This window comes from Homalodisca vitripennis, chromosome 5 (genome assembly GCF_021130785.1).
Source record: "Homalodisca vitripennis isolate AUS2020 chromosome 5, UT_GWSS_2.1, whole genome shotgun sequence".
Classification (NCBI taxonomy): Eukaryota; Metazoa; Arthropoda; class Insecta; order Hemiptera; family Cicadellidae; genus Homalodisca; species Homalodisca vitripennis.
Genome location: NC_060211.1, coordinates 154,411,256 through 154,435,002, shown reverse-complemented (window position 1 = coordinate 154,435,002; position 23,747 = coordinate 154,411,256). Strand labels below are relative to the sequence as shown.

The following is a 23,747-nucleotide window of genomic DNA, read 5'->3' as shown; positions in this document are numbered from 1 at the left end:
GAAAATTTTAGGTCATTATTCTAAGTCATGTCTCTTCAGGGAAAGCCATCTCTGAACCAGCCTCTTCAGTCAAAGCAGGCAGGAGGTGACACGCCCTAGGCTGGCAAAAACCCTATTACTCTTAGGAAAGCCCACCAACTCTAACTAGAGGTGATCGTGCCCCATAATCTTGAAATTTGCGGTTAGTTATGTGCTATTCCTGGAAATCCATAAAGTTTTCCAGATTTAAGTGACACATCGGTTTTTTGCTGTGTCCAGTGTAAGGTGTCCAGAGACCAACTGGAAGGTATAAACCAGGTAGAATTGAAAGCTGTTGGGTATCTGCTGCTTTACTGTACGTGAATTATGTTCAACCTGCATAAACCGACTTTAAAAAACAAACGTATGTATATAGAAATGTTTTTAAGTACCATTTATATATTAGTTATATTTCCATTTATGTCTAAAAATTAATTTTTTAAAGTTTTGGGTAATTTGTAAAATAATTGTTTACGTAACACATTTTCAATGAGTATAATAATATTATATTACTACAAGTATTTACAATGTTTACTATTTTATTTGAACTGGAAAAACATAGAAAATAAGGAATAATTTCAAACAAAAAAAATTGTAATGTGTTTTGGTTTATAATTTTGGATTGAATAAATATAAAAGAAAACATTTCACTAAGGTGATAATTTTTACAATAAAATTAAACTCTCATCCTGTGTAAAACAAGTATGAAAATGCACGGCTTATAATTTACAGCAATAGCATTGGATAAATTTTAACTTTCAAGATTAAAAAACAATACATAGTCCTTAATCAGAAAATGTTTAGAAATGGTTATATAGTTCAAATGTAAAAACCATTTCTTTCTAAAATACGTTTAAAATGAATTACTTGATGTGAACTGAGAGGAAATGTTTGTTCATTACTTGATTAGTCCTGCATAACTTGTATAAATAAGAGAATGTAGAGAAGTGAGAGACTGTATGAAAGGAGGCTCCACGTCTTTATGTGAATTTAAAAATGCAAATAACGGGACAGCTGTAAATTTGATTTTCTTCGTCCACAATTAATTGCCGTGGCTTAGATTATGAAATCGTTTAAGATATGGTGATATTGCTATTAGATTAATTGCTTATGCGCCTTCTAGATTTAATTCTACCTAGCTGTTCTTACCTACACTAAATCTAAAATAAACAGAGGAACTTCTGTCAGTCATTCAAGATACGGAGGTACATTCCATATTTAATGTACAATATAAAATAAAATTCGCCGAATGGCCTCGTTATATTATAGGATAAGATTTCACAATACAACTAAAACATTATATCAAAGAAGTTCATACAAACACATCAATGTTAATACTATTTATAGGGCCTAAACCTATGGATTAAAACTAGACTAGTGAAAAAACCTCTTTGGTTAGTTTTAGGTTAACAAAGAGAAGAATACGTAATTAATTTGCTGATATTGCCTCTTTTAATAACATTCAACTATATTGTTCTTTCTTTATCTTGTAAAAAGTATTTAAACTATATGATATACTACAGACTGTTGCTTATAAAAATCAAGGGCTTAGGAGGCTGTTTTTGCTGAGTCTGTAACATTTCTCTTGAAGAAATATATATTTGATTTCCTATATGATATTGAGGGCCTAATCTTTTACATGCAATTGAGTCTCCTGAATCCACCCCTTTCCCCTATTCAGAAATCAACGATGAACTTGGGAAAGTATCCCTGGCCTTATAGCCCATTCTAAGTAGTTTTATTGGATCCATGAGCGTTACTTGATAGAGAGTCCCTATCTTCACAGATATTAAGTCAATAATGGTTATTTATAGTATATATTATCTGGATATCTTTTTGTTCTTTGGCATTTTAAGTGGAGCAGATTATAAATTAATTAACTAATCAACAACTAGAATGAATCACAACACTAAATAACCAACAAAGCTATAACATGTCTATTTTAAAAACAGAAACTAACAATGAATGTAAACAAAAGAGATAAAACGTTTGAAAAAACCATATATTTGAGGTTAAACTATAAAACCTACAGATAATTGTTTTAATAAATGTAAATAAGTCTTATTTAAGTAATTGTTTTGGAACTTATGAAATATCTTATTTGTGAGAGCAAAAAGTAAAAATAAGTGCTTTAAATTATATAACATTACAGCAACTGTAATATTACCTCCTTTTTATGCAAAAGGTAGTCCAATTAACTTCAAGGATTCTCTCTGGACGAAAAGTAGAAATATGTTTACGAATCACGCAAAGAGGCAGAGTTATACAATTGTACGTCTCTCTCTGAAGTAGGTATATTAAATTCCTTCTGTGTAGCTAATATGGCTAAACTTAACTAAGGATATTAAATTGTAAAACGAGTTAGGGAAGGCGGACGGAGAGAAGTTTGAGAAGAAGATTGCTTATACCAAATACATGTCACCTCCACCCGCACAGGATGTTTCCTCGGATGCCTTAAACATGTTAAACTTCTAATTGTAACTACCACAATCTCGGGTTGTTTGGCATAAATTTACTTCCGTGCCGATTTGAAAGGTTTAAATTTTCTTTAAATTTTTATTACTTTAGTCAATTAATAAATATGTATTCAAATTTAACTTGGAGTATATAACATCACCTCATAAGATATTATTCACATCATATATTGTGTAAGGACATAAAATAAATTGTAATTAATTACTGGACTTTGTGTAAGTAAGGAAACACAATCCTGACACTAAAGCATTTAATTATATCACATATTCATTACTGAATAGTTAATAGCCTGCAGATGGTAATTTCCAATGTACCTGTAACTACGGGGAAGTTATGGATTGTCATAATATACTCAATACTAGGCATAGACAAGATTATTATGTTGGTATAGTAGAAATAAATGTGTTTTAATGTGGCCTTAAATATTATTTCTTATAAAATACTTATTGTAATCATAAAGTAAATATTAATATTTTAAATGGATGACAAAGCAGATTTGTCCATTTGATCATATTTTGTTATTGTTGAGATGTAAGTCATCGTACAATTCAATGAAGAAAAACAATCCAATACATTTCAATCAAAGCATAAAAATATGCAACGATATGATACAAAATGTTCCGATCTAATTTTATACGATGTGCATTATGGCGTTTCATAAGTTATGGATCCATATAAGTTTTTCTAATTGAATTGCTCTTTAAAGATGTTTTATACCCTTATTAACACGCATTTAGAGTAAAGAATTTATACTGTGGTCTTAAAAGTACGCTAGAAAAAGGCACAGTTGATTATGCATTAAGAGTTTATTAATTTCTTACGCTAATATAACAATTTCTGAGTGCCGAAAGGAGTGTGTCACCATAATGATATCCTTCTAATGTTATCAGTTATCATGCTGTAGCAGTATTAAAGGTAACTGGTTCGTTAAGAAAACTATTCCTACACCATCAGGCATATTTACAATCTTCAAAAATAAGGTGGCGGAGATACGAGTGAATAAATCAAACATGGTCGGGGAATACATAAAACTCAATCTGTTTTTTAAATAAACTACTTTAACATCCTGAAAAACATTGATAAATTACAGCAAGGAGAGGAAAATTGTACTCGTAATGCTGAAATTAACTGGCAGACTCTGTTACACAGTCTAGAGATAGGCATAGCGATAGTAGCTGCAGTACCTGATGTATAGTACAGCTGTCTTCAGGGCCATCTGTAATAGGCAAGTGAAGCTCTGGGCTCCATCAGCTAAAGATAACACAATTAACATTGTAATAAAATCATAAGGTATGTTAGAAGACTTAAAGCCGCACATTCAACGCATTGGACATAAATTATTGAGTTATTTTACTACAGTACACTGAATACAGTACTCATACAGAGTACTTTGTATCAGTACTGTAGTGGCTTATATCTTATGTACTGGCTTTCATATTATGCCGACTTATATACATTAATTGTTAAATTCTCTGCCCAGGTTTATAGTTTTTTGAAGAGTGGGTTTAAAGCAATAATTGTGACGAATGTTTTATTTTCTTATTTACAAAATATAAAATACATTTAATAAATGCAACTAAAAATGTTTTATGTTTTAGTCACCAAGGTCTAAAACCTGTTCCTAAAATGTGTTCTTTTCTTGAAAACATTACAACTGTTAAATACTTATATATTTAAATTTCAGATAAATAGGTATTTTAAGGGGACAGTCTTTAAACCAAGTTGTCATAGAAAAGTTACTTGGCGTCAGTTTTACTATATAGATTATTCAAGCAACCGTTTAACTACTTGGATTGATCTCCTTTTTAGTTTAATATGGAAGTGACAACCAGAATACATTAATATAAGATAAAATTGGCTGAGCGTTAGTGCTACCTATAACTTGAGGGGCTGGATAAATTTAATTTATATCTATTTGTCTTCACGATATCTCGAGAAGACCTGTCCTATAGAGTTGAAATTTATATGCATCTTCATTTCAATATAGGCAATATAGAGTTCAAAGCTGGGGCATGCTACTCAATGTCTGAATGTTAGTGAATATTTATATTATGTGTTACTTTAACGAGGACTTTACTCGTAACGTGCTTCAGCCTTATTTTATACTACTAATTAGTTTTATTAAATGTATAATTTGTTCTTCAACATAGTTTATTAGTCTCTGTGATGAGTTAATTATCCACACGAGAAAGATATCAGATCTCCAAACAAAGTGAAATATTTTCTAAATACTCTTAACCATGCTATATTAGTAAATTTTTCATTTTTTATTTTACATTTCCCAGCATTGAGGAAGCTTTAAGAAATAATAATAAGAAAATATAAACTATTATTGGTACTTAAAAGCTGTCTATGTATACTATGATTTTGAGAAAACACTATTTACATTGAAAATGAGACATTAATAAGAATAGTATAACATGATTAACTGTTACTATTCAAAGTCGATAAAAGAAAAGAAAATTGTAGTTTTTTGTTTTCAAAATCCAGTTACGATACCCGTATGGTGTATCTACTAAAAAGCAAAAGGAACTGCTAAGGAAATGTCTTTATAAATCATCTCATAGCCTGTAAAAGCACCGTTCATAGGTATTATTCTGGATATTACCTTAATCATCTGTCGTTAATTAAAACAAGCACTTTTTGAATAATGTTTTATTTAATACCTTTTAAATATAATATAATATCCGTACCTAAAAATAATAACTCAGCTAGTGTACTCGTATTTTCAGTCAGGACTCGTATTTATTGAAATCATTATTATTTTCTCCGTTATCATTGATCGAAGCAAAATAATTTTTATATTAAAATTTTCATGTATAAGTAACTCATATTTGAATATCATAGTGTAACTCAGTATACTCATATTTTACTATTCTTTCTAAGTGAATGTAAAAAGTTTTCAATAAAAAATCATATATTTTTTATACCTACAATTTTAAGATTTAGATTTGATCTAAATTAAAAAAACATCCAAATTAAATTAAACCTCTTGCAAAGCATAATTTCATACATTTGTTGAATTAAAACATTTCTAAAAAGCACATGCATACAGACAGTAAACTAAGAAAGGTAGTATTTAGGACTATATTTTACTATGCAATTTCCAACTTATTTTGATATCACAGATCACATGGTGCTGAATGTAATTATCATTCCTATGAATGAACAATGTGGCGCGTTTAGTGTTTGGAAAAAAAAATGATTTCAGAAGTTGATGGCTCCACTGATTTCTTAAGGCGTTGCCTCCAGTTAAATACTATACAAGCATGAATTATAGAACATCTAAGTTTTTTTTTTACATTTTTCAAGCCCAGTTTTGGTTTTTTGTATAATAATATACAACCATTGGTAGTTCTGTGCATAAAATTTAAACAAACTCTTCCCCAAAGCAACATACATAGTGCTCTAACGTCTGAAAATTACATTTAGTAAACTTCGTCATTTATATTTAATTCATACCTTCAATATATTCCCCATTCTGTCGTAATTATGAATAATGCCACTAATGTACTAACCAAGTCATTATTTTTTACAAGAGTTTTATCTTAAACATACAAATTTAGATGAAAATAGTGTTATAATAGTATATAGAACAGTATTGGTAGTGACGATAAATAGAAAAGGAAAATAAATTACGAAACATATTAAAGAAAAATCTAAATTTACTTAAATGAATCATTTTTATCCCTTTGAGTTGTACATTTAGATATTTAGTACTTCAAAGTATTTTGTATATCCGATTGAATATCTGGAAGTATCTGATTAGATAATTACTAAGTTAAAACAAAGTGCAATGTATTTCGTAACATTGAATCCTATTATAGTTGGTGAATTAAATTTTTGTGGCTGTGATTGCAATAGATTCAATGAATTCAATGAGGGCTTTATACGGGTGTACATAAAGTCCTGCACTGGTATAATATTTTCTAAACGATAACAGATAAATGAACAAGATTTGGTACATCAATACTAAACCTAAAAATCTACTTTTTGAAGGAACTATCAGTTTTCTGTAATATCATGGGGACGTCTTGCAAGGAGTCAGAAGGAAATCTTAAATAGGAGCATAGGTCAATATGCACACCATTTTAAAGGGCTTATCTAGCAGAGTTTAATGCCGCAAACCGCACTCAAAAAGATTGATCCAGTACAAAATGGCGGCTGTTCAAAGGTTTTACTTGGTTACATTTCATTAGTAGCCATAACCCCGGTAAAGCAAAACTGCAACCAAACGAATACTGCAGATAAATACTACATTGTGATTGTCAGTTGTACAGAAGTGACATATTGATAACGGGGAAAACCTGATAACAGTAACAATTAGAAAGCTCTTATCTTTGGGTCGCAGTTTGGACTTTCCAATTAGCCAGTCTATTCATAGTAGGCTATTCTAGTTTTCTTGTTTTAGTAGTGCTGTCCAACCTTTCTATCAGTGCACTTTAGTACAAAAGAGTTTGTCGTATTGCTTGTAGTTCTTCAACTACACTATGTCGCTTGACGAACGTGAACGTATAACACTTCTTATGATGGTTGGTTGGGGAAACAACAGACGATCACACGAGGAAGCATGCCATTTATTTCCTGACTACTTTCACGAGAGGCAGCCAATTTCTAGAAAAACTGTAGGTAGAACTGTTCAACGCTTTATGGAAACAAGAAGTGTTTCCGATCGTCATAGGACAGGAAGGCCCGCTACTACGACAACTGAAGGCAACTCTTTAGATGTATTGCAGTCATTTATTGAGAATCCGCAAGAGTCCCTACGCTCAGCAACACAAACTCATGACATCTCTGTTACGTCTGTTAAAAAGATTCTGAAAGGGTCTAATTTTAAGCCTTATAAAGTTGATTTGGTGCACGAACTCAACGAAGATGATTTTGATCGACGTATAGAATTTTGTGAAACTATGATGGCCAAAATAGATTGCAACGAAATTGATGCAAACAATATTGTGTTTTCAGACGAGTGTTCATTTATGCTGAATGGAAGCGTAAACAGGCACAATTGCCGTTACTGGAGTAGCGAAAATCCTCACTGGATGCGGGAGGCACATACGCAGTATCCACTAAGGGTGAATGTCTGGCTTGGTGTGATAGGTACCCAGTTGGTAGGTCCTTTCTTTATTGAAGGAAATTTAAGTGCAATATCATACCAACGTTTGCTAGAAAATGAAATTACACCAGCACTTCGAAACATGTTTGGAGAACATTACTAGAATATCTGGTTTCAACAGGACGGAGCACTCCCACACTACGGCATTGACGTAAGAGCCTATTTAAACACCGTTACCAATATATTAGGACCAAATTTGTAACCCTACGTCAAAATTCACTTCTGTACAACTGACAATCACAATGTAGTATTTATCTGCAGTATTCGTTTAGTTGCAGTTTTGCTTTACCGGGGTTATGGCTACTAATGAAATGTAACCAAGTAAAACCTTTGAACAGCCGCCATTTTGTACTGGATCAATCTTTTTGAGTGCGGTTTGCGGCATTAAACTCTGCTAGATAAGCCCTTTAAAATGATGTGCATATTGACCTATGCTCCTATTTAAGATTTCCTTCTGACTCCTTGCAAGACGTCCCCATGATATTACAGAAAACTGATAGTTCCTTCAAAAAGTAGATTTTTAGGTTTAGTATTGATGTACCAAATCTTGTTCATTTATCTGTTATCGTTTAGAAAATATTATACCAGTGCAGGACTTTATGTACACCCTGTATACTAACATTGTAATGGACATGGAATTTATTAGCATTAGGTCGGCAGCTTTAACCCGAATATTGCGATGTCCGTGCTATTGCGTAGCTGTCAGACCAATCAGCATCATGTCTCTACAGTCCAATGAGTTACCTACAATAGCTATAGTACTGTTCATTGTTATGATACAATGCCGTTGTTTCATCAAAAAGGGTTAAATTTGTTTAAAAGTATGTTAATCTTCAAGCCGAAATATTTAGCTATTCTAATATCTAAACATTTAAAGTGGCTTTAAAAATAAAGGTGTCCATAAATTACTCTACCATCTTTTGTCGGTTTTAAACACTGATAATTTACTAATGGAGTCATTAGTGTTGTTTAACTGTTGATTATTAATCTCCTAATTGTTGCATACAACAGTATAAAGAAACTAATTGTATTTTTAAAGTGCTTTTTAGTCACAGTACATACACAAATATAACAAAATTTAAAGATTACTTCCGCTGAACAATGTCTAATTCATCAAAATTTTGTAATGATTGTAAAGCATTTCAAGGATTAGCTAGTAGTCTTATTTGTTAAATCATCAGTTAAAATGCATTTATAACTCGATTAGTGCATTTTAATAACCATAACTATTCGGTTGTTTTTGTCATAGCAAAATAAATTTAGTTTGAAAATGATCATTACAAAGTCACCTATATTTTACTACTCTTATAAACTTTACATAATATAGTCTCAGGTATTTTAAATATTAGATTCTTACGATTTTGTATGGTCGCCATTTTGGAATCTAATGGGAGTTGTTTTAATTTCCTAAAACAGGTCTTAATTGGGCTAAAAATTATACAAAGTTTGAGCTGTATACCTTTATTAAATTGAAATATAAGATACTTCTAAAGAACACAAACAAAGACACAGATTTTAAAGAAGCAACTTAGGAGGAATATACCTTTTACGTAATTTTAAAATTATTTTAACCTTATAAATCAAATACTGAAGTTTTATACGGTAATTATGAATAACCTGTATATTTATTACTTTAACGAACTAATAATAATATTTGAACTATTATTTCTATTACAACAGACCTTTTCACCATTGAAATACAACGTGGCATTGACTGCTGGGGAGGAGGGAGGAGGGCTGCACTTGGCTCTTTGGGAGTCTCCTGCAGGGTAGCTGTTTTTCCAGCTGAATGACAGGTTCTTCTAGAAGTTCATCTGAAAAATCAAGACATATCTTTGTATACCTCTTTGATAGCAGTTTCTTGATATCTCTTCGAGAAATGGTAACGGAACATCTTTCTTATCCGTAACCTTTACCTTTAAACCCGTAATGAGAACAAATTATACGAATTAGAAAGATTATAAATGAAACATGAAATTTGAATTATATATATATATATATATATATATATATATATATATATATATATATATATTAAATAGTGGGCATTCTTAAATTTCGTCACGAAAAGTTTGGAATTCAAAACGTTTAATAGTTACGCACTAACTTACATTAACATACATGTTTTTAATCGTTCTTTAATAACAAGCTTATTTTAAATGAAACATTAGCTATGAATAAAGCAAAGTTAAAGAGAAGATGTAGTAGTAATACAGTCTAAAATAAGCTTGGACTTGCTCAGCTCTTGATTGAGTATTTCTGGATTTTCGTGGTAAACAACAGAGTTTATCGCTGTATGCACTTATCTGGTGATTTCCATAATCATATAAACAAAAATTCGATATCACCCCTCTTATTTAAAGAGTAAAGTGAATAAATATAGAAATTAAAAAGAATTTACAAGGCAAAAGGGATAAGTTAGATTACAAATTTTATAAAAAAACTTACTTTACCTTACTTTATACAAGTTTTACATCGTAGCAATATTGTCTAGCAGCACAGGAGGTAGTCTGTTATAAGAAAATTTATAGGACAAAGTATTTTATATTATCTTGTGATCACACCATGAATAAATAATAACTATGAAAAGCATAATTGTATTTTATAGCGAAATATGTTTTTCATTCAACTACGTTTTTTAAAAGAATCAATATATCTTTAATTTTTCCATTAAGTTATAAATTATGTAAATATTTATTGTCATATATAAACTAACTTTTATACTTGGGTGTGGACACGATGTTCTGTGCAGTGACGTGGTTGGTGCTTGCTCTAGTTATCTTTGACCCATATGCTTACGTTTTTGACGTGCAGTGCATTATGTTGTTAAATATGACTTCTTTGTACGTCTTCGAGTATTATTAACTTTACTTCCCACGGAGTTTTACGCCTGAAGAAGAGAATACATTCCAACATTTAAAAGGTAGTGTTCTATTTTGAAACATTAACGATGGAAGAAAAAATACTTGTTATCTTTTCAGTTTTAAATTTAGGTGGCAGTAGCAAGTTTCTTGTTGTGTACATTTGGTATGCATTAATGGTGTAGATTACGATTTTTGTAAATTTATTTATGTTAAAAATTAACTTATATAACATTTTAAATTTAACGTTCCAAAATATCTCTGCTTAAAAGCGTTATACTGGGAGTAACACCTCGAATAAGGCTAGATATTAAGAACAAAAGAGTGCTTTGAGATGTCCATTTCATCAAATCGATGGGGAGATATTAATCTTAATATTAAATTTGACACATATTAGTAAATCATTGAAGATATTTCTTTCTGAGCTTGTTATCACAAAGAGTAGAATTGTAAATATGTGGTGTGCTCAGTTTAAATAGATTTTCAGTCCTTATTAAAGGCAAAACTATATTTGTTACTGTCCAGTAGCCGAGGGACATAGGCTGTTCCATTGTATAAACACATAGACTGATTTTTCATGAAATCGATACAAAAATTTACCTTTAAAAAAAAATTGACCACCTATCACACTGGTAATGGTCGTTGACCAAATAAGAGTGTATCATGAGGGTTAAAATATGAAATGATTATATCTTCATCGATTTTCTCCTATCATATTTCTGATATCTTTTAGTACTTAAGACCAACCTGCAGACACGTAAATAAATGTTAAATAATCGTCAACTAATGATAAACAGACCATTAGAGAGGTGTATCACAGACTTTTTATCTAGTTGCTTGACAATTTCATAACTTATATTTACGTTTGTTTCAAGATAGAAAAAATATGGTTGGAAAAAATTGTCCTTTTATATTTATACTCCTATTTATACCCTTCTATTTTTACATCCAATAAAGCAAGCGTGGCTGAAGATTGATTTTTTCCTTAGGGAAATTTTATCAGTTGATTGTACACGTTGTGTGTTAATGCACTGATAACTGACTCTCCAATTCTAGACTATTATTGCTCTCATTTTGTTGCCTATTTAGTTTTCAGCCTCTTTTAAAAAGTAAACTTATATAGATTTTACAGATGTGTTAGATACGCACACTCTTTTTAGCATGTATATTCAGAAATATACCCACGGAGTGAGCAGAATAACAAAATATTACTACTTTCCATGTTACAGAGAAAACCAAGTCAATTGTTTAAACTCATTTTTTAATATATCAGCAAACCACTAGCGAGGGGTTTGTAAGATGATGTAGAGGGAAAGAGCAGAGGTAAAAGTAATCTCCAGTTAACTGGCCCACAAATCACACTTAGACTAAGGGCAATGCTACTGCTTTAACAGGGTCAATAACATCATCTTAAATGTGCTTTACCACAGCGTACCATAAACTTTGCGTAAGTACACTTATTTATGCTTGTAGCTTATATGTAGCTTCTTGAATGTGTGTATTCGTCTAATTGTGTATACCATATTTAAAGGGTTAAAAACGTAACTTGGTTGTAAGTGGATAAAATTATGTTATTTTGTGTGAAGAATGTTAATTTATTAATTCAATCTTAATTACAAATAAACTTACTTTTTACTTGTAATCGCTGTGAAATGACACAGGTATATCACTTTCACAAGGGTGGACACCCTTACACACTCGTAACATCGACCATCGATACTCGATTGATTCTATATTACCAACTTTGTTTGTCCCATGTATAGTGTGCAATTGTTTTATCCTTTACCTGTATTCAAACTAGACTAATGTTTGTTGGTTTAAACAAGATAGTTACATTTACTATGGGCAATGCTACTGCTTTAACAGGGTCAATACATCATCTTGAATGTGCTTTACCACAGCGTACCATAAACTTTGCGTAAGTACACTTATTTATGCTTGTAGCTTATATGTAGCTTCTTGAATGTGTGTATTCGTCTAATTGTGTATACCATATTTAAAGGGTTAAAAACGTAACTTGGTTGTAGGTGGATACAATTATGTTATTTTGTGTGAAGAATGTGAATTTATTAATTAAATCTTAATTACAAATTAATAACCTTACTTTTTACTTGTAATCGCTGTGAAACGACACAGGTATATCACTTTCACAAGGGTGGACACCCTTACACACTCGTAACACCGACCATCGATTGATATTACCAACTTTGTTTGTCCCATTTATAGTGTGCAATGTTTTATCTTGTGCTTAAGTACAAATTTCCTAAAACTGTCACTAAATTACACGAAATAATAATGAATAATAATAAAATAATGTAAGAAAAAATTTCACCGTTGCTGCTGATTATCTACTCATCTATCTCTACGAGCCAGATAATTCGTTCCTCACTTCCTACGTGCAGCCAGCTGTGACTGGAGCGCTGTCCCATCTTAGTCAGGACCGTATCTTATAAAAATATAATATAAAATATAATATATTATATAATCCTTATATTAATATACCCTTATATCATAAATTAAAACCAGTTTTAATTTTTTTACCTTCTTTTTAAGATAAAACTGTATTACAACCATACGACAATAACTACTCCCTATTCTTTGTACTTAAACCTAAGATTATAATATGACATGCATGTGAGTCACTGGAAGATATGTGAAATATATTCAGTGAATTGATAACTATAATGTATAGATTAACAAACATTTGTAGTCTTTATGGATAAAAGTATATGAATCAGTCACTTACTCACTTTTTACCGGTTATTTTATAAAGTTGTAATCATTCATAACACTTTTCCAATCAAATTTCAGTAGTTTATGCTAGGTCTTAAATTTGAAAATCTTATTTCCTTGTCTCGAGTGGTATTAGATCCTAAAAAGCTATCGAATATTCTTTGGAATAACTTAAAAATCCATTGCCTTGTTTTATTTCAACAAGCCTATTTCGGTACGTCTTGGGATAAAAGAACTATTTTATAACAAATAGCAATATGTGCAAATATGTGTTCCAGTTGATGCAATGTTGACATTTTCAACAATGGAGAGTAAATATTTGCCCGGATATATAACATAACCACCACGCCAAGGCCCAGTGGGGACACATAGGGACAGATGACATGTTTGGCAGTCGCCCCCCAGTTGTGGTATCGACCCTGTGACGTCAGAGCTTGCCTGTCAATCTGTCACAGGATCACTTTATTGTGTCTGGGCTCATCGGCTTGCCAAAACTATTCTTCACAATCGCAACACGTCTTCGACGGTCACATTTGGGCTCCTGTTGGTGATATTTAATTTGATATTTGATAAACCTATGTTATAAGCACTTAAAAAACTCAGATTTTTTAAAATTTAAATATAAAAATGTTTATAGTTTTTATTTAATGCTCGTCGTTACTAATTGCTAAATTTTTTTAGGCATTAAAAATAACATTTGTTTTAAGTCATAGTATTGATTACGGTTTTTTTAAAGTAGAGAACATACAACAAAATTTACAAACCCGAATCAATAAAAAGTAGGATTGAAAATGTAGGGAAATTCAATTAATCATGTACTTTGGGTAGTATAACAATCTTTAGTACACTATTATTAGTATAGGGATCGTTATATTGCTATAAAATATCTTTAAAAATTAGCAAATATATTTTTAATCGGTATGAAGTTTATGTTTGTTAGTGCTTTTTCTATTATTTTTGAGGCTATGACCTATTTCTACACATCTTTGATACCCTTTAATAGGAAAATAATGCAATACCAATGACAATGATACCGATTAGAAGAACCCCACCGGAAACATTAAGATTCAAAGCATCGTCAGATTCTCGCATTTTCGAAAATAAATATTTGCATTTAAGAATTAACAATTTAACATGCAAATCCATTTTTAATAGTTTTTATGACCAAATTTGAGACAGAAAACGAATTTACAATAAAACGATTCTGCTGGTTATAAAAAAAAACACGAGAGAACGCAAAGAAAGCGTTATCGCAAAGAAGTATAAACAGTGGAAGGATTGAGCCTATTGAACCAACAGGAAACCATTTGCCAATAGTCGAATATCTTGAACCTTACTTATTAGGAATTATCGCACAAACCGGCTGATATACGAACACATTGCTCTTTGACCTTTTAATCCCAAAATCAATAGTTTTTTTACTTGGAGCAAGAGGGAATTTTGTGTTATGTTTCATGCTCTAGGTCCTGCTATTAAGAGTTACCGCACAGTCAAAACGGTCAGATAATGACACGATTTTAAGAAGGGTATGTAGTGATCCTTATAAAATATGTACATATCTTTCATGTAATTTTTAAGTTCCTTTTGAAATTGGCTAAATTTGTTATTAGTATAACTTTCTGGAGTGTACAAGGCTAATCAATTCAATTAAAAATATTAAAACCCAGACGAAACGGCATACTAAGGTAGTAGTTGAAAGAAAGTATTAAATACTCCAGTATTGTGAGAAAGTTTCACAATGTTGTCGCGCACGAAGTCAATACGTGACACGAAGATGCTGAAACACTCGAGTACAAAGTACCCCATCGTCGCCTTTGAAATTTGTACTTCAAACTAGATCTACTTCAGCCTGCTCTTTCTTTAACCCATTTCAGACATTTCAACTGTAGCATTTTTAAGAAAACATGTCAGATTATATATAAAACATATGCTGTTTGTGGAAATGCCATCAGTACATATCTTTATGACGCATATTATAACTGACAGTGGAATGATATATTGATTCCTGAAACCAGTGTATTCATCACCTAGAGATAAAGTATTGTCATAATAATACCAATTTTGTTTTTTTTTACGGTTCAAAAATTCCAATATTTAAATGCTGAAAAATATTGAATGTATTATAATAGATATTTTTATTATAATAGATATTTGTGTACCTTCACCAAAACGGGTTAATGGAAAGAATTTGCTATTTAAAAACTTTTAAATAACTTTTATTCCTGAGAAGCAGTCTTCAGTATACTCCATAGTGAGTATGAACTATCCGTAGCATATTAATGGATGTAATAACAGATAATTAATTATTTTACAAAAACATTTAATATAGGACTACTTTCTTTTTATAAAACCCAACTACTTTATTACATAGTACAACATGAAAATAAATCAGATACAAGAAAACCCTCGTGTTAACAATAAAGTTAAAATGAGAAAGTAGAAAAAGAAGTACTGTTCTAATTGAACAAATACATTAATGTAAATTGTTTATTGTATTCAATTACGAGATTACCTGTTTTCGGGTTTCCACGTATTAACGTACAAAAAAATAGAACTATTTTCTTATTTGTAGGCTGGTACGCGTAACAAATAGTGAACATATTAATGACTTCCTTCAACAAAGTCAATATAGAAAATGAACTTACATCGACATTGATTTCAGGCAGTGCGAACACTCTGGTGTGCGGGAGTTCCTTGAGGACGTAACTGAAGAACTCTTGTCGACCTTTGTACCGCTTGACCGTGTAGAGTTGGTCTCCCTCCAAGTCGTAGAGGCAGAGTAGGGAGGCGGTAGAGCCCGTGGGGACAGCCACAGGCATGCGGAGGGTGACGTCTCTCAGACCTCCAGCACCTGGTACATAGAGGTAGTTATAAAACTATTATAGTAACTTAAAAAATTTATTTGATATGGACAGGTTATGAATACCAAATGAATTTAGATCATCAGGTTAATACATCATTAACACAATAATGCTCAAGCAAATGCAGCTACTAAATGAATCAACAGGGAGAGGTTACCTTTTCAATCAAACGCTTGTTACAGAACCACCTCGACATGTCTGTAGTATAATCTACTCTAAATTTAATTAATAATACGTCGGTAACAGACACCTTTGAAGCAGTCCCAGAGTATTGCATTCCAACAATAATAGATTTCATTATCAACAAATTATTTGCAGATACTCTCAGATTTGCACGTAATTACATACGTATCAAGTACATTAAAAGTTACACAATAGTAACTCCTGAGGTAAGCCATAGTCACTGGAACATATTCCAATATTTTAATCTCGTGAAATATACCTGGACTTTAAGTTAAAGAACAGTGTTTTGTAACCATGAAGTCGGGAATAAAACACTTTTTATAACTACCAATGAGATAAAATTGTTTCTCTTACTAACATTCTATAATTATTCTATTATTCTATAATAATACATATTCAAAAATATATAACTGAATATCTACAGAAACACTTAAAAATTTTTAGCCCAGTGTCGAGGAATCCTGAAATCTAAGTACTTAGTTTTCGTATTAAAAAGACTGATGATTTAAAATTTATTTGATTAAAAAAGCTTTCATTTATTTTCTTATATTTCATTATAATTTATTACGTGTTTTATAAAAAATGTATTAACTAATTATCTGTTTCCGTATTTTTTGTTATAAAATTATATTTATCGCCGCTTTTTGTGGAACACCGCTAAAAGTATTGATCAAATAAGGTAATAAATCACGAACGCTATTTCCTCAGAATTTTCTCTCTGTGAACCAAAGAGTAAGACAGACTGAGTGCATTAGCCCACAAAGAGAGGAAAAACAAAGTTTGGTGGAAGATTGCTCATTCAATATACAAGCCTTACTGTGGGGCGTTCATTGAATACACCTCTCGCTATGTGTTCTGAATATCTTTGCTTTAATTTTCTTTCCTCTTATGCTAAAATTTGAACTCTTTTGTATTTAACCAGACTTAGCAAATGTTTACTCCTTTGCCAAAATAATCCTTACAATAATAATTAAAATGCAACGGGTATCCTATTTTCAATGACTTATTCTTAAAGATAATAGATAAGAAGGTTTATAAATTTTCATGCATGTTTTCGTCTGACCGCTAACCTATATTTGTCTGACATTGCTTATGACCTTTTCTATAAAAGTCGCTTCACATTAATACTATATGACAGGATATGTGTACTCCATCACGTGGGTCGCGCAACAGGGTAATTCTATTCTTGAGATGTCCTGCGCATAGGCAGATATCATAACAGAAAATTTACATCCCCCATCAGGCAAAAGAGAAAATTTGTCCCTCTACAGAGTGATAATAATCGTCTGCCGTTCAGACTAATCCCATATATATGCACCATTATAGAACACATTATTTTATATATTGTATTAAAAATTTTAACCAAAAATCTTTAACTAAATCATTGGAAATATTAATGAAATCCTATAATAAATCGTTAGAAATAAAAAGCTAAACATTGGATCTCTAATACTTTCTAAATAGAAAAACAAATTATGTCATTGATGTGTAGTTCACCGAATGTTAAAATGAAGCTGAATTCCGCCCGTATTGTTCACGTCAGGAACTTATTCCTCGGCGAGGGAACAAATTTTATTATTAACCCAGTCATGTTCAGTGTGTAAGGGTGCAGGGATAGAGGGGAGGTAAAAGTTGGAATATTTATAGAATCCTTCGTTTACAATACGACGATCATTCTTATCTCCGCAACAAACACAATTAAATTATGTTGAATTTAGCTGATCAGAATTTATCAAATGTGTTTAATTGCTTAGGTTTTAGAGAACACTAATATTGGGTAAATTAACATAATACTCTAAATTAACTATTTCACTCTCCGGAATCCAAATGACTTTTCATTTCCTCCCTAACCTAGGGCAAAAAGGGTTAATATTTTAATTTGATCTAGTCAGGTTTTATTTCAAATTAGATAAAAGCATTCAGTAAACGCTCTCTTAACCATCCAACTACAGGACCGAACCTTGGATAACAAAAATTTGTAACGCTTAAACGAAAATTTCAGTACACAATCCCTAGAATATAAAATATAATCATCTTAATAATTATTATAGTCATTAGTATTTGTTTCATAGTCACTAAAATTGTTTGCGTTTCATTCTGCACATTGCATGAATTAACTTTACAACATTAAGTACACTAAATAAACAAAAGTTGTTCAGGGCAAACTATACTACTGAAAGTAATTAATTTTACTGCTTAATATATAATTTATAACTAAAATACTGGAAACATTGGCTGGTTCATTGTTACTGAAGTGAGTGTGGCTACTATAAATAGATATCACTTATTTCATGGATTGGCGATAGATAAGCCGATTGTAGGTTGATCCGAGGGCGAATAAGAGCGTCTGCTATATTTAATTGTTCTCTCGTGTAATAAATGTTTAACGTGCGAAGATAAATTTGTATAAATATTTAAATATGCGCAATATATGGAAATATTTATATATTATACAATCTTAAGTACATAATTAATAACAAATGTTTAAATAAAGTATGAAAGTACGTCACATCACATGGACAAAGTCCTGTTACTGGGTCAAAGTGGTCTGAATGTGCTATTTGTATTCCAGGACGCCCTAATGTGCTTTGGGCAGACAAAACAAAACCTAATAAATGTTATGTTGTTAATCATGGTTGTTGATGTCTTTTATGCTAGTAATAACTGTTTTTGATTATCTGTCCTAGGTTCTCAAAATAAGTACTCAGATAATATTTTATTTGCCTTACAGTAACTTTAAGTGTAATTTATACCGTGGGGTTTTTTTAAAATTTTCAAACTTTAAATGGCCTCCAAATTTGACGGAGCAAAATTAGAGACCTCTAGTTTGTGTCATTCTTCTTCTTTTTATAATACCTTTAAAATGAGGTGTCACTTGTTAGGGGTTCCTATTAAAAGATTTTGACTTACCTCCAAAATACCGTACCACATTTTTAGAGTTAAAACATTTTTTTTGTCGAAAACCTGCTTAGTTGGTCATTTAAGCATTCCCAAAAGTAAATCACTCCATCTTTTTTCATAATAAAGGTAATAGGGAGGGAGAAGGGGTGAGACTTTTAAGACACCCGGTATATGAATATGGATGCAAAATGTTAATAATGTCATTCTTTAGAATATTTCCCTCACTAGATATAATAGAAAATGTTTAATTAAAAGTGTATCACAACCTACATCAATGTGGTGATGCATACTGCTCAGATTTATAAAGCAAGAAAATCTAGTATTTGTTAATGTCACTCTGCTGCTTGGTTACAATACCACGCGGCGGAGATTTGCCTCATTATCGACCTTAGATGGCAGTCATTTGAGAACCTTTAATTGTTGCAATTTGAAGTTAGGCAGGTCGAAATGTCCAGGCTACAAATTTTCAATTGTGGTAACAAGCTTATCATGTGCCACAAATCCTAAGTATAGCCTTATAGATAAAAATTGTCAAATTAAATACTCTAGTGATAATACATTATGAGTTTGCAAATGTCGGTTGCACAGTATATGTTTTTTGTTGCCTTTGATTATAAAATAGAAATTCCTATTAGAATTTTTGGACAATAAAACACTTCTAAATGTTTGTCATGTATTTCTGATAGTAACGTGTTATATTTAAAACGTGAAATAAAATTGGTAATTTTATTAGTAATAGTGTCCACTTATTGTTATTATGTATTTCACGTAATGTTTTTGCTTTGTTAAAAAATATGATTCTTGAAACCATTATTCAATAACAATCTTCAGTCTTTACGAGATATCAATGTAGAAGAGTAAATCATATGTTTAGAACCATACGTGTGAGAAATATTGTTCCAAGTATTTGTTCATAGATCTTCACAGAAAAATTGATGACTGGACATTAAATCATTAGACCCAGACGGCCAAGGAGACCGTCTTTTCTGATCCACCACACAACTGTGCCATTAGAGTTTGACTAACACATTTAGAAAATCGAGAGACTCACGTAACAGTAAAAGGTAGTTGGATTACATTGGATTACTCAACATTTGCTGAGGCTTACAGACAAATAACTCAATGACTGTTGAAAGTCATTCCAAGACATAGTATTCAAAACATAGAGTTTTGTTAATAATGCTGTGTGCAGAATGTACTAAAAAGTTTAATTAAATGCTAAAAATTTTAAGGTACGGTAGAACTAATCTTATACTTACTTATTTTTAAATAGGTTAACCATGGCATATTTGCAATTTCCATATGTTGATTTATTTAGTAGATGACTTATAACGTTTAATCGGGTCAGGGATAGTTTATAAAATTATATAACCCTAAGACACCGGATAGAACAGTCGAGAGGGGTAAAATCCAGGGTTAGAAAGGGAGAGAGGTAGTTTCCAAGTTCAGCTCAGAACCGAATTAATGTAAAACCAAAAGCCGAAGCAAATACAGCACCGATGATCAACGGATCAACATGCTTTCATCACCTAAACGCAATACGACTCGTTAGTTCAACTGAACGAAAGGGAATAAAGGGACCCAGCGGCCAAAAAAGTCAGCATTTGCTTAATAGGATGACTGTTCCACTACCTAAACGTCCCCTAATACGACAGTTGTTAGTTCAATGAAGCTCGAAACGAGGAACGCTGGAGCCAACTTACGACAGCGACCCAGCGGCCAAAAAAAGAGAAATTATAAACTAAATAAAATCTAAATGCGAACACTAGTTCGCTCGAAAATCACACATAGCTCGACTCGAGCTCAAAAACTAAGGAACGCTGGTGCCAACGTACGTCAAGCGACCCAACGGCCTCGAAAAGAATCGATGAACTGAATAAAAAACTAAATGTAAACACTAGTTCACACTCAAAATCGCGCCTAGCTCGCCTAGAGCTCAAAACTAAGGAACGCTGGTGCCAACGTACGTCAAGCGACCCAGCGGCCTCGAAAAGAAACGATGACAACTAAATAAAAACTAAATGCGAACACTAGTTCACTCAAATTCGCGCCTAGCTCGAGCTCGAGCTCGAACTAAGGAACGCTGGTGCCAACGTACGTCAAGCGACCCAGCGGCCTCGAAAAGAAACGATAAACTAAATAAAATTAAACGTAAACACTAGCTCGCTCGAAATCGCGCCTAGCTCGCCTAGAGCTCAAAAACTAAGGAACGATGGTGCCAACGTACGTCAAGCGACCCAGCGGCCTCGAAAAGAAACGATAAACTAAATAAAAACTAAATTAAATTACGCCTAGCCCGAAGCTCAGGAACGCTGGTGCCAACGTACGTCAAGCAACCCAGCGGCCTCGAAAAGAAACGATAAAACAAGTAAAACTAAATTAAATTGCTCGGAATCGCCTAGCCCGAAGCTAAGGAACGCCCGGTGCCAACGTACGTCAAGCGACCCAGCGGCCTCGAAAAGAAACGATAATTAAGTAAAACTAAATTCAAACTCTTCTTTACTAGTGATAGAATCTAATCCTATTCGTACTGATCTATTTTCTTGCTACACTTTATATCTATAATTATATTCTGTTAGCAGCTTAAGTACGTAATGTCATGTACTTATCCTATCGTTAGTGACTAGGCAAGTTCAGGTAAAAGCGTGTTTTGGCAGGTAAATAAGTACCTACTTACTTGTACCTTATCGTGGCGTACGTGGGGGCGGCGACTCCGACTCCGACTGCTAGGCTCCGACCGAGAGACAGCGACCGAGAGAGCGAGGAAGCCAGGCACAGCGTACTTACGTACTGTAGTACTGGATTTGTCCGCTGTAAGGCGCTTCAGCCCTTGAAGCGAACTCCGGCGGATGTATCCTGAAAACTCCGCTTTACCCGGTCGAGCCGGACCCCGCCAGCTGACGTCTCCTGCGTTCATGTTGGGCTACTGGAGAATGATTGTAGGGGGAAGAAGAAATAAAAATCATAACATGTCATTGAACTAAAAACATATTTTCCTCTCAAAAAAATAAAAAAAGCCTTATTTAAAAACCCCTGTAAAAAATGACATGTTACATCCCCCACCCACTTTCGGGGAAACAAAATGAGAAAAAAGTTAAACATAAGGACTTTTCGAATAACTGTAAACTACAGATTGATTTCCATCAGTTGGATCCCGTATACGTTTTTACGTCTTTTACGTGGGCCGTTTGAGTCTTTGTTCGTCGAGCGGTCTTTCAACTCTACGATATTTGGGCCTTTTAAACCTAATTACTTCAAATGGGCCCACAAAACGAGGCGCCAGCTTCGATGCATACGCGTCAGGAGCCGAATACAGGGTATGATGTCTTTTTCCAGACCAACTGTCCAACCCGGAGGTTATGATCTCGTCGTCTGAGGTCATAATATCGAGACTGCCTCTGGAAGGCACGTGCTAAGTTGCGATGACATCTTTGATAAATCCTTTTAAATTCTTCCATTCGTTGTGCGTGTCGTTCTTCTCGTGTAGTCGTTTCCTGGTCGCCGGACGTACTCAAACGCAGGTCCACATATTGCTTTCGGCAGTCTCAGATCACGTCCAAAATTAAGCACGGCTGGCGTGGAAGTTTGTCGATTCATGGTTCGGCTGTGTTTAATGCATACCTAAACTCACTTAGTTTAGCATCCCACAATCGGTGGTCTTCACCGACGAATTGCGATATCAAGGTTTTGATGACGCGGTTAGAACGTTCTACTGGATTGCTCTGAGGACTATAAGGGGCCGTCAGTTGACAGTCGACGTTCCAGTTCCCTACAAAGATCCCGAAAAATTTTCGAAACAAAATTGGGACCCATTAACGGTTATTAAAACGCTGGGTGCACCGTATCTGAACAAAATCATCTCTTTGAAATTCTTTACCACATTAGCTGCCGTGGCCGATCTAAGTGGACTAAGGTTCTAAAACCACTTGCTGTAGTAATCTTGACATACTAGTATAAACCGATTTCCACTCTTCGATCTTGGTAAGGGGCCGACTATATCTGCGGTAACCGTGTACCACGGACCTTGGGGCTTACGAAAATACATCTTCCCGGCGGGCTTGGTTTGTTCAAACTTTATATTGTTGACATGTAAGACATTTTCTAACGTATGCCTTCACATCACGAAACCAACCTGGCCAGTAGTAACATTGTGAGAGCTTTAAGGCGGTTTTTCTAACCCCCAAATGACCTGCAGTTTCTTTATCGTGATTTTCTTGCAGTACTTTCGGGCGGTCTTCTTCGCGAACGCACATTTTCAGTGGGCCTGTCTGCGTCCGTTATTTCCTTTTACTACTATTCGACGATAGAGGTTCCCATCTTTTATAATTAGATTTGAGTCACCCTTTGTGGCCATCTTGTATAGCCTTTTATACCATAGGTTCCTATCAACCATCACTACATCATTGGATTTATCCGTAATTTCTTCCTGACGTGGTCTTCTGTTTACCTGCCTTCTTTTCTGAGCTGAACAATTTTCAGCCGTAAATTGATCCTATATGCTCAATTTGTTTGCTCATATACCGGGTTCCGAGACAGCGCGTCTGCCACTTTGTTTAGGGCCTCCTTTTCGGTATCGTATCTACCATATCGTGTTGCTGG

At 33.1% G+C, this 23,747-nt stretch overlaps 1 protein-coding gene across 1 annotated transcript; it reads right to left on the bottom strand.

Moving 5' to 3' along the window:
- Positions 1-225: 225 nt before the first annotated feature.
- Positions 226-22,065, bottom strand: LOC124363675. Its single transcript, XM_046818934.1, has 5 exons — positions 22,023-22,065; positions 15,849-16,054; positions 13,545-13,649; positions 9,292-9,411; positions 226-354 (listed from the first exon to the last, which is right to left on the bottom strand). The coding sequence occupies exons 1-5, from the start codon at positions 22,063-22,065 to the stop codon at positions 226-228; spliced, it is 603 nt and encodes a 200-aa protein (XP_046674890.1).
- Positions 22,066-23,747: the final 1,682 nt, after the last annotated feature.

Bases quoted from the DNA above. Each gene is read 5' to 3' on its own strand.
- LOC124363675 (XM_046818934.1), bottom strand. From the start codon at position 22,065: ATGAACGCAGGAGACGTCAGCTGGCGGGGTCCGGCTCGACCGG. The intron at 16,055-22,022 runs GTAAAGCGGAGT...TCTATGTACCAG, and splicing joins GCGGGGTCCGGCTCGACCGG to GTGCTGGAGGTCTGAGAGAC. The intron at 13,650-15,848 runs GTAAGTTCATTT...ATCCTGTGACAG, and splicing joins TGCCTGAAATCAATGTCGAT to ATTGACAGGCAAGCTCTGAC.